The sequence below is a fragment of the Pezoporus flaviventris genome, unplaced genomic scaffold (assembly GCF_033815535.1).
Source record: "Pezoporus flaviventris isolate CSIRO_AGI_PZ_B2104156 unplaced genomic scaffold, CSIRO_AGI_Pfla_v1 ptg000066l, whole genome shotgun sequence".
Lineage (NCBI taxonomy): Eukaryota > Metazoa > Chordata > Aves > Psittaciformes > Psittacidae > Pezoporus > Pezoporus flaviventris.
In genome coordinates, this window is record NW_026892614.1 from 11,127,692 (window position 1) to 11,139,807 (window position 12,116).

General features: G+C 39.7%; 2 protein-coding genes across 9 annotated transcripts in view; one reads left to right on the forward strand and one right to left on the reverse strand.

Moving 5' to 3' along the window:
• Positions 1 to 37: 37 nt before the first annotated feature.
• Positions 38 to 5,942, reverse strand: LOC133278658 (uncharacterized). The gene is made up of 2 exons (XM_061471750.1): positions 5,907 to 5,942; positions 38 to 883 (listed from the first exon to the last, which is right to left on the reverse strand). Exons 1-2 carry the CDS (start codon positions 5,940 to 5,942, stop codon positions 38 to 40), a joined length of 882 nt encoding a protein of 293 aa, XP_061327734.1.
• The window catches only part of LYST (lysosomal trafficking regulator), an 82,454-nt gene continuing 70,407 nt past the window's right edge, over positions 70 to 12,116 (forward strand). For 7 of the 8 annotated variants that reach the window (XM_061471215.1, XM_061471218.1, XM_061471219.1 and 4 more), the window contains exon 1: positions 70 to 207. The gene's annotated coding sequence lies outside the window, so the exon portion shown is untranslated. Of the gene's footprint in view, positions 208 to 738; positions 1,023 to 12,116 lie in introns of those variants that run through there. The other variant, XM_061471216.1, reaches the window with a different exon arrangement.

The window sequence follows — 12,116 nt, forward strand, 5'->3', positions numbered from 1 at the left end:
TGGCGGAGCTGTGGCGGCGGCGGCGGGAGCGGAGGAGTCAGGTGGGGCGCGGGGAGGGGCGGGGCCAGGGGCGGGGCCACGGGGGCTGCGTTGCCCGGGAGACGAGGGCGGGCGGGGCTGTCCCGCCATGGGCTGCCGGGACGCTGTCAGCGGGATAAGAGCGGAGCTGGGGTTCGGGCGCGCTGGTTCTGGCGGGGCGAGGAGCGGGTAAGGGCGCGGCGGGTTTCACCGCCTCCGGCCTCGCGTTCCGGCGGATCGGCTGGCGGCGCGGGGCCGGGTGGGAGGCAGGAGGCTCGGAGGGCACAAGCACGAAGGGGCTCCCCGCCACGGGCCGGGAGCCGCGGTGCCTGGGCCGGGGCGGGTGGACTGTCTTGTCAGCCAGCGCCGGCCACCGCGGCCGTGCGAAGATGCCTGCTGGTTGCTGCAGGGCGCTCAGAGCAGGCTGACGGCGGCGGCTGTGAGAGGCGGAAGAAGCGGCCGCTGGTGGCGCAAGCGGGGCCCTGCCCGCCCCGAGGCCCCCCGGGGCAGGGGCCTGGCCCGGCCGGGCCGCGCTGTCCGTCGGCGGCGGGGGGTGGGAGAGGAGTGCGTGATCGGTTCCCGCATGCCTCACAGAGACTGGGGTCGGGGTTGGCCCCGTGTTTGGTAGCTTCGGTGAGGCGGTTTGCGGCCCGCAGTGTTTCTTCCTGCCTGTGACCTCTGCTTTTACAGAAAAGCAACATGTAATTCTGTGTGCGGGTGGTGTGTGTTGTGCGTTCCTTCCCGTGTTGCCGGGATGCTGCGGGCTCCGCGTCACGGCAGGCTGTGCTTTGTGATGCGTTTGTGCAGTACCGGAGCGCAAAGCTGCGCTGACAGCAAGGCGTTTGTCGAAGGCAGGAGATAGCAACTGAAGAAAAGCAGATCTGGGTTATGCAGGGAAACGCGATAATGTTGATGGACGTGGAATGCTATAGTCGCAGCACCTGAGCCATCCTTTCCTTTTTTTAATCGATGACTGAGCAGAGAAGCAATGAGAACTCTTCCAGGTAGTTTCTGAGCGTGGAAAAAATGTGCGAAGTCCCTCTTGGGGGAGGGGGGGTGGGAAGAGGGAATAGAGTTGGGCGTTACTTGGTATCCCTAAATGAATTGAAGAGCTGCCTTTTACTTACCTGTAGCGTGTGAGAGAAGACGGAGTAAGCAGGTGCATCACTGAGAGAATAAAGCTTCTTGTGTAAGAGAAAGCTTAAGTAAGCTGAAGAAATTCACAGGGAGGATGACATCACCAAATATAGTGACCTAGGAGCTGGAAAAGCATCTAATGTGGTTATAAATGGGAACGGGGTAAAGAGGAAAGTGTGGATGTGAGACTTCTTAGTGTAGTAGTGCTACATGAATCGGTAAGAATCCTTATTAAGATCTAGAGAAGCTTAGAATTAGTGACACAAGACTGCATCACTAGCAATTGTACTGTTGCTTATGAGGTGCTGGGAAAACCTTTGACAGAAAAAGAAGGGACATCTGTTTTAGTCATTTATCATAATAGGGCTACACTGTGTTAAGAATTTGGGAAAATACTCTTAGTCTCCTTCCTGCTTTTAACTGCAGGCTCACACACTGGTAGTGGAAAGAAGAAAGTATCCTCTTGGATGCCTTAGAAAATCTGTGATTTAGTGCCACTGAGAGTTTCTGGTGGGTGTTTAAAATAGAGTGAAAAATTAGAATGCCTTCATATTTTGTCATAAATAAGGAAGAAAAAAAAATCAGCTGTTTGTAGGGTATTTTAAGTTTACTCTTTTACCTCATTGTCCTGTCGACAGAGAATCTTGCAAGCTAAGTGCAAGTAGCTTTCAATGCCTCTACTTCTAAAACCAAAGTTAATAGTAAATGAGACCTCAAGAAGCCAGTCATCACTTGGTTTGTAAGACTGCGTACAGATTTCTTAAGAGGAGCTTCTTTAATGTCACTCTCTGCTTTCCCTTTTCTCCTTCCCCCATTACATTTCTTTTTTTTTTACTGTACTCAAAGACAGCTTTCCATTCAAATGTTTAATCAATCATAAGATTTTTTTTCTGTTAGGCTAGTAATCATTTAATTAAAATTCTTCTTAAATGCTTCTTTTGCTTTTTCCTTTCCCTTAGTCCCTTGTATGTTTTACTTGTGTCTCTGCATCAGTTTTTAATGCAGTTTAAGACAAGAGAATAGACTGTCAGTGCCTTGAACAATAGTATAGGAACTGTTGGAAAGTAAGACACTTGATACATAAATATCAGGAAAGAGAAACTGCATACTGAAAACTTATTTAAAGTAAGTTGCTGCTTTTGTTTATTTCTCCTTACAGTTAAGCTCAAAGAGCATAAGCAAGTACTTGGAAATATGAACAAAACTTGAGGAAGCTATCAGTTCTGTATTTTTATTGTTAGTGATTTCTTTAATAGACTGTATTAATGTACAGTTGTACACCTTTGTAGCTTCTGCAGGGAGCTAATTTCCTTTTTACTTGAAGAATTTTGCCAATTTCATGCTAGTCTCTTTTCAAATAAGATGAAGTTGCACATAGAGGAATTCTGAAGCAAAACTGGCTTTAATACTTGTCTTGTGCGGGCAGAAGGGTACAGAGGGAACGCGGGGTGAAATGATTTGGTAAGAGGATTCTGTCAGCCCAGGAGGTGCTTGCTGTCCAGGACATGCTTGCTTGTCCTCTGCAGGTGAATTTAAGTCCTTTGGAGTGAACAGTCTTCATCAGCAAGACCTCATTAATATCTATTGATTCCTTTTTAAGGCCTTACATTTGAACAAGTCTTTTAGTGACTTGTTGAAACTGGTGCATGGCAGTGTCTTGCTTCTAGATAAAGCACTCTGTACTAGAAGTGATACTAGAATGTGTTAAAGGGAAGGGAAAGAAGAAAGTGCTGTGTGAGAACATGCTGTCTTGAGGATTTTCTTACTATAAGCTGTTGGTTCTTCATGGTTCATGTTTGCAGCCTGGAGTTACCAGGATGCTGCAGGCTCCGTATTACAGCATGCTGTGCTTTGTGATACTTTTGTGAAGAACCAGAGCACCCAGGAAGCTGAGCTCCTTGGCTTCGGTTGAAAGCATCACTGTGCTCCATGTAAAAGTATGGGAGCATGAAGTATTAAATGTGAGGTGGGAGGAGAGAGTTCCTGGTTCTGGAAACCTGTTACCTTTCTGCTTTCCAAAGAGAAAATTGGGAAAGTGAAATATCAGAGGGAATTACTGTCAGGTAATGCCAGTGCAAAGCTTTATTGGAAGTATTAAAACTGATATTAACTTCATCCAGTTTTATTTCAGCAAATGTCTAACTGCGTCTCTAGTATTGTGGAGGCATTTACTGAAGATCTGTGAAGAATTTTTTGGGGGGGCAATAAATGGCAAAGAGCATCAAACAAGGTCTGTTAACCTCAGTAAGCAACTGATTTGGTTAAATTTTATTGTAGTAACTGAAAGATGAGTAACAAGTAACAACAACAGCAGTCTGAAGAGATGAATAGTTATCACTATTAAGATCAATAATTCTTAATTCTGGAAAAGTGAATTGGTAAGGAAAATATTTAAGACTTCAGGATATATTCCTGATAGTTAATAATTGTATTGCAGCAACTGATGGAACTCCAACTTTGTTATACTTTCATTATAGTGTTTCAAAAGTTTAATTTTGCCCAGTTTTGTTTCAGTAATTTGACACTGGAATAGTCCTAAAATTAACTCAAAAGTGCAACTCTTTCACCATCCTGTTATCTTTCCGTTGGAAGGCAAGGGTTTAACAAACCTATTTTCCAAGAATTCAGAGCAAAAATTCTTATGACTTGCTGTAGAGAAAAGAAAACAAAAGCCCCAATACGTAGGACTTTGTGTGCTACCTGAGTTATGTATTTATCTTTGTATTGCTTGCAACTTTCAATTTTGAAGGGATATTTGAGTCGCTGAAGAGTGTGCGGTTTCTTTCTTGATTTTTATGTTTCAATTAACAAAAGATTAAAGGAAAGCAGAATTTCCTTTATGTCTGGATATATAGATGAAATGCTGTGTGGGGTCTTTTCAACTCCAGAAATTACTCCTAATTAATCTGTAACTATTTTTGGAAGTCTAAATTATTCCAATTACAGTGTCAATTTGATTATTGGAGTCCTGCTAAATGCTTGGCACTTGCAGAAAAATTGTGTTATGTTTGGTTACTGGAAATACTGCTTGGATGTGTAAGTGGCCTTCACCTAGCACACTTCATCCATCTCCTGAGTCTTGTTTGTGTGTGCATGTGTGATAGACATTTAGTTTGGGGACTTTTTAAGCATAGTTTGGTTATCTTGTGCGTTGTTGAATTGATGTATTAAGGGTTTTCTACAGTGGTTCAAAATTTTCTTAAATATTTTTCTATCTAGTAGTAGGTATACTGTGAAACTTTATGCTCTAAGTCATTATTACGTGAAATTAAGTATAATTATTGATTATAGTTTCTCTATACTGCTTGACTTGAATGCTGTTTAAACTTTGAGAATAAAATTAAAATCCTAGCTGTTCCTTGTTTGTACTCCCACTGGAGGAAAGCTACCTGAAGTGATATGCTACATGACTAATTTTGCCTGTAGCTTTCTTGGTTGATGACTGGGTCTTCTGGGGGATGGTCAGTGCCAGAGGGGTCAGCACAGCTAGAATGAATACTTCTTTTCTGCGAAGTCTGGGGGAAGCACAGGCTCTGCTTCCCTAAAGTGACTGAAGCTCTTTGTACTTAGCTAAGAAGCTGTCAGACTGAGCTTGGCAAGGATAACTGCGTATGAAACTCTCAGATTTTTAGGTAAAAACATACCTGTTTTAATACCACCTGCATTGCTGCCTGCTGTCTTGTCTGCATTTGATTACTTGTAGAAATCACTTTTGATTGCTTGTAAAACTGACCAGTTTTAAAGTCCCAGAAGCAGAGTTAGTTGTCATCGTGTTAACTCTGATCATTGGCCTTCCTCTCATTTAATTACTTTTAGTGGGCACTTTGAACACAATACTAAGATTTTACTTTATAGTTTTAATCCTCTAACAGCTAAGCTTTCAGTTTCAGTAACAGCCTTTGCTCATTCACATCCCTTCAGCAGAAATGCTTCAAGGTGCTGCTCAACTTCATTTTGCCTCTTTCATGTATCTGAGTATTGGTGCAGTCAAAACTTATAATCTTCTAAATTGCAGAAAGTTTCTATGGTCATGATTTATGAAAAGGTTTCTATGATCATTGAGTGGTACATCTGTTGTTTAAAATAATCTCCAGGTAGACTCAGTGTATGCATGCTTGTAGTGTGGTCACAATTACAGTGATTTTGCCAGTTGTACTGGAGGCCACGCTATCTGCCGCGCTGCAGGTTAATGTAAGATGGCATTCACAAAGTCTGCATGGTCTGTGCAGGCTTGCTGCTGGAGAGGCCCTGAACTTCTGACTGACCTTCTGTTGTAGCCTGCAGCTTTCCTTTCAATCCACAGAGTCTGTGGAGGTTATTGATCTCCAGATTTAGTTATTAGTCATTGCTACGCAAGCATGGCTGTTGAGGCTTGGTCTGTAGTCTGTTCGTGGGATAAATATCAAAAGCTAAGGTTGAAAGAATGTTTAGGACTATTACCTATATATATTTTAATTTGGAGAAGAACATGTTAGCAGTCTGTGAGTAGTGTTCAGAAAAAGGCTCACTTGGGAGCTATGCTGTTTCAGCCTTTTCCCTGCTGAATTATTTTACAAATCTTCATCCTTCACACAGTTTATTTTCTGCATAGATTCTGTCTTGTGGTGGAATATTTGTTGATTCCTTTCTCTAGTATTAATTGTTTCTTTTAGGTGTTGTCCTCTGGAACTCCAGATAAGATCTGGAACAGATCCTTGTCTTCAACTCTACTAGCAAAGCTTGCTTTAACATTTTCATGCTGTTGGTAATACCTTGGTATTCTTCAGTGAGTTATAGCTGGTCTCCATGATCGCAAATGTATTTGTTTCTAACATATTTAATGTTGCAATGATTATCTTTGAAGGCCCCCAGCTTTCCCCATGCCTCATCTAAGGAATGTTTATTCTCTGTGCCTGCATGCATTGGTCTGAAGTATGGGAGTTTTAAATGAACTGGAATGGATTCAATGTGGTTAACTGTATTATAGTTACTGATTTTAGATAGTATAAGATCACAAGCTAAATATAAACTTGATTAGTGTATGTACAGGCTCAGTGCATTACTTGAGTGTGTAGGTGGTTGGTTGAGAGCTTTCATTAGTGCTGTACATTTTATCTTGTAGATGAATCATCTTTAGCTTCATTTCAGACTCAAATGCTTTCACAGGTGTTTTGTATTGTTTGATGACTAAATAAAATTTCATGTTACTTGAGAAGCTGTCCCCAAGCATTTTTGTAACATGCAGCTAGCCTGTGTGATTCTTTGCCATTAACTCTGTCTCAATGATATTTCATACAGGCTCAAAAGGAGGAAATTGTTGGTAATCTGCTAACTTGTAAAGGGGATACAGATCTTTATAGCTCAAGGCAGAACTTGATAACCTTCTGAATTTTAGCAAGAACAGCCTTCCTGTCACTGATCGCTTAATCTCTGGTGCTACTTTCTTAGCATATAGTTGATACTACATTGCACTGTTCCGTTATGTCAGCTTGCATTTGTTGTCATTCCAGTGAACACTTCTTGAAACTGCACCAAAGACTCCTATACACCTTATTCTAAAACTCTTTTTCCAAATAAGAGTCAGATATGTCAAGTAGGTATTATGTGGAAAATCTAGGATGACATGGAACTAAAATGTGTTATTTTTTTTGCCAACACATTTTTCCCTTCCCCTTTCTTAGATGTTGGTACATGTAGTCAAAATTTTTGATAGTGTGTTATACAAGTAGTCAGGTGTCATTTAATTCTAGTTCCCCAAGGTAAGAGTACTTTCCAAGAAGTATATATTAAGCACAAATGGGGTTTGGTGGTGCTATTTGTGTCGATTTTCACAAATTCATTTTTAAAGCATCCTGAAATTATAGCAACAGAATGATCTACTTGTAAAAGCCCTGTCATGAGGTAATTTTTTTGCAAGTAGACTTAAATGAAGAACAAATCATGTGAATACTTCACAATCCGGTAGGACAAGAACTTGTAGATTAAGTTAATGTTGATGAAATGCTGTTAGTATTTCACTGCTGTAAATGTCTCAGTAGCTTATGATGTACTAACAGCTGCATCAGAAAATCATTGGTTTGACTTTAATGAGATATTCTTAAAAATTACTCTCATTACAAAGCAGACCAATGAACAAAGTACAGTTGCTATACAGAATTATGTTAGGGATTTCATTTAAGACATGCAAAGCTGTTGTCCATGTTCCAAAGTATTACATTGTTGATGTGGTGTGACTGAGCACAACTAACACTGAAGAGGAATTAGGATGAGAGGGGGTTGTTAACCCTCTCAATCTCTAAAGCTTGCTAGGATGGCGTAACATGTAGGTTGGCTTCTACCATACTCTAGTGTGTGTGTGTGTGTGTGTGTGTGTGTGTGTATATATATATATACACATATATATATGCACAGCTGTGCATTCTCTCCCCAGATTGTGAGGCCTTGGTAGGCTAGGGCTGTTGTTGAGATCCTAAGTTTTGCCTGTAGCTTTGTGATGGTAGAATATTCATTATAATCATAATGATTATGGCTTTAACCTTTGGAATTACAGACCTTTAAAGCATCATACAAAACTGCGTATGCCCAACTTTATTTTTAGATCTCTGGTGCATTGCTTATATGTGGAAAAGTCTGCAGTTAGTTTGTGTGTGAACTGGCTTCCTTTTTGGGTACTCAGACCTTTAATCACTTGATCTTTTCTTGCTAAGTTATCTTACAGTTTTGGTAGCCCCTCTTTGGTCAACCTTTGAGCACAGTTTATTATATCTTAATGTTCTTGACTTTGTTTCCAGTCACCTGTGTGCTGATACTAGTTACAGTTTTTCTATAGTCAGTGGCAGCTAATAAATTAGAAACTTGCTGGTTTGAGATGATAGCCTCCAGTGCCATTGTAGGACAAGCTTATGTGCTTCACGGCCATTAGTACATTTTGCATTTAAGGAACAGACATCTTTGTCAGATACACAGACTAATGAAATGACGGTATACAGTGGAAACACTGGAGATGTAAATCAGAGTTCATTTAATGGACGTCATGTCTTAAAATCACACTTCGGAAACTGTTAAACAGGAAAACACAGTTGTGGGTAAACGAGGTGTTCTGGGGTTTTTTTGTTGTTTTTTTTTTAATCTGTAAAAACATTGCATACATATTAATCTGTTGTGCCTTTGAGTTGAGCTTCTGTCATTCATTCAGAGCTGTTACTAATAATTATGCTAGAGAAAAGCAAGATTCTAGAAACAGGCTGGGGAGAGCATGACTTAAATACTTATGGATCAGAATATATCCAAGGATACAGATCAAACTCCAGCACATACATTTTAGGTTAACTTTGCAAAAATAAACTGGCCAAGTTTGGGAAGTGTGGTCTGGAAGAAACTTTGTGCCCAAAGAAATTACCCATGTGCTTCATTTCTAATTGTTAAAAAACAAGAGGCCTGAAAGTACACGGCAAATGATTTGGGGTTAAGGAAGAGTTTGGATTTCTTCTTCACTGATATTCAGGGAGGTGCACCACAGGTCTGGGTGTTGATCAAAAGAATGACATCCTTGAAACTGTTTGAGTTGACCTGCTTGTACATGTAATGCCACTTTGTGTATCTCTAGGTGCCTGTAGCCTTGGGTGTGTTTTCTAATTATGAGTTTGCTGACTTGTTTGTAGATATCTGACTGGTATTTTGGAAAGTGCCTCTTTCTTTAATGTTTTAAATCTAGCATAGTATTTGTATGATCTTTTACTTCCTTGGCATTCTTATTCTACAACAGGAATGGTTAGTTTAGCCATCCATGTCACAGTGTTTCCTGACTATATGCAATATGAAAATGAGGGGTTTTACTACTTTAAAGGCTTTTATTTTCAGAAAGCATAGATAATGTAATTCCTTAAAATTCTTCCCCACCCTCCCCCAGTGGAAGATACGATATTTTCACATCCACTTAGAGACAGAAATTTTCTAATTCTTAGATTGTGTAAGCACTGAGCTTCATGGACTAAATTTTGTTTTAATTACCTAGGCAGCAGAACACAAGTAGACTGCATACTTACAGGAGGATTAAGATACTTTAGTATTGCAAGGCAAGCATCCCACATAGGTGAGGTGGAAGTTAAATATACTTCTGATCTTACATAGAAGTAATATTAGTAAGATCATGTATGTACAAACACCTGCATGCACAGCAACACCATTGCTATGAAGATCTTAACATGTCTTTCAGTGTTCATTAAAGTAATGCTTGTTTACCATCTTGTGAACTTGACACCCTTTTCCTTGGTTAGCTAAAGGGATATTGCATGTGCTATTTATCCAGAAGTACTAAGCATTTTTATTTTTCACCTTTTTATTCTGGGGAGAGAGACTCTGAGTAACTTATTTGGATGTCATACTCATCTAATGAATTGCACAGAAGACTAAAAGCTAGCTACTGAAGGCCTTGATAAAATAAAGGATTTTTTCAGAAGTAGAACTGCACTCTTATGAGAAATTCTGTACGTTAAGAGGTTTCTTTGCATGTGCAACCTAATGACTGGAGCAACACTGCCTTAGTATGTTTTAATAAGATGTCTGCTTCTGTAACTCCAAATAGTTAATAATAGGAGAGAGAAGGTGGTTGGAAATTGAGTAAGTATGAGCTCTTTTGTGGAGCTGGAGTGTTGTCTGGTGTCTCTGTTTTGCAAAAGAACCAAACATGAAGTGTCGTGGTTTTGCTGTTGTTTGCTCATGTTTTTTAATATCAGAGTTGTTGGATGGTTAGCAAATGTTCTCTGCCTTTTATAAGCTAGCTTTTGGCTGATTGCCTTGTGCTGTAAAACAAGGCATCAAAGCATCTCAAGTATCTCAAGTTTTCTGTTGATGCTCTGCTTGAATTGCAGGTTCCTGTTTTCTTCAAAGGCTTGTGTGTTGCTCCCGCTGTGTAACCTATTTTGGCAATGTCAGCTGTGTATTTGTTTGTAGCCTGCTTAAAGTTTTGAATGATACCAAAAAGAAAATGAAGTGTGCTGATCTCGGCAACATGATAGTTTGAAGCTTTGCTTGCATTTCACCACTAAGTACAGACCTGAAGGCTGCACTATAGGGTATGCTCCAGGCCATGCTGGAGTCATATTCCTATTGCACACTCACGTGCTCTAATTTCATTTTCTTCTCCAGTTTGCGCAGAGAAATGAATCATATTGTTCCCTTATTGTTAACAAATTTCTTTAAATTTGGTGTCAGCTACTGACAATGTAAACTCTGTTTCTGTAATAAACCTGGCAATTGGTGCTACAATTACAAAAGCCTATTATGGAGTGTCTTAGTGTTAGTAATGTGCTGATGTTCTTCATTATGCCTGTTGTCCTCTGCTGACAGAAGCTTGAGCTTAAACTGAGAGTTTAACCCCAAAGTAAATCTGAACAAAATAACTTATATAATCATATTAATGTTAAAATCATTGAAGAGGTCACACACATGTTCTCCAGAGCATAAATGTGAAGTACAAGCAGTGAGTCTGGGGCAAGTACTTTTAAAATAGAATTAATACTGTAGAAAGTAAATGTAGTGTTTATTGGTCAGTGATGACTCATATGTACATATACTTTATTCTAGAGAATGGGTAAAAGAGCTACAAGCCTTTGAACTGGAGGCCAGAAATAACTAGATTGACAGTGGCTTATAGAAAGTATGTTTTGCAAAGTATTAATGCCTACTACAAATGCAACTTCATTGTACTTTGTACTCAAAAGGACTTGCAGCCATGCCATGTGTGGCTAGTGTTTGTCTCATCTGAAACGGAAAACTAGGGAGGTAAATTAATTATATGTTAAATATATCTTGTTAGGTATATTCTCTACTCTTCTTTGCATGACCTGTAAAATAGCTTCTTGTAAATTTATTTTTCTTATGAGATTGGCTATAATTCCTTTGGTGCATGAAGATGCTCACATAACCAGGTAAAAAAGACTGCTTTTATTGAAGATGACATAGTTTGATACAGGAAACTAAGGCTTGCAGGTGCTTCAGATGTGCCATACATTACTTTCTTAGTACATTAGCACTTTGGCTTAGTCAGGCAGTCAAGCTGTGTGAACAGCACTCAGTGGCATGTTCATTTTAGACTGATATAATTATTCAGTAATGAGCCATTTGAAGGAATTTATCGACATTAACTTCACAACAGATAGGGAGTAGTTAAGTAGTTTTGGGTTTGTTTTTGGTTTGTTTGTTTTTTTTTGCTAGTGCTATAAAACTAACATTTCAAGAAGTTTTATAACTAAGTCTGTGGGGAGGAAGGTTTAGTAGAGCATTAAGGGGGGCTGTTGGTTGATGGTGCCCACCATCAAACTTTCTGCCTCTCCTTTACTCTTGCTGTAGCTGTTGGCCAACAATTACTGCAAGTAGTAATTTAAATCAGTATTACCAGATTTGGACTTCAATTGGCTTAGTACTGTATTTTATTACAATGCTGCTATAGTAATTTAATAACTACTACTTCTTACTGTATTACTGGACATTCCAGGCCTTTCTGGGCAATGAATTGCTGAAAACATAACCAAGTAAAAGGTCCTGTTCACTCTCATATACAGGGTACTAGCTCTGACCTTAAGCTTTTGTTGCATTTTCTGTATTTCTCATGTTACTAATTATGAGCACTATGTAAAGGTAGCATATCCATGATTCAGTGTTCAAGAGTGCTAAACTGGTCTTAATTTTTAGTTCTGTCCTTTAAGTTATTTAAAGAATGATTTTTTGTCTTTAAAGGCTTCAAGTCCACTGAAATAAGTACAAGGCATTCCTGTACTTTGAGATGCTCAGGCAATGAGCAACTTGATAAAAATGGAAATAAGTTTTGGAAAAAAAAACAGTTTCAAGTGCAGGAAATCGATTTATACCACAATAGCAAATAGAAATAAGTCACTTGAGAGCTGGTGCAGAAAGGGGCCAGAGGGAAGATGTGCTATGGGTAGAATTATGAGGATGCTAGAAAGATGGGCATGAAGAGGAAC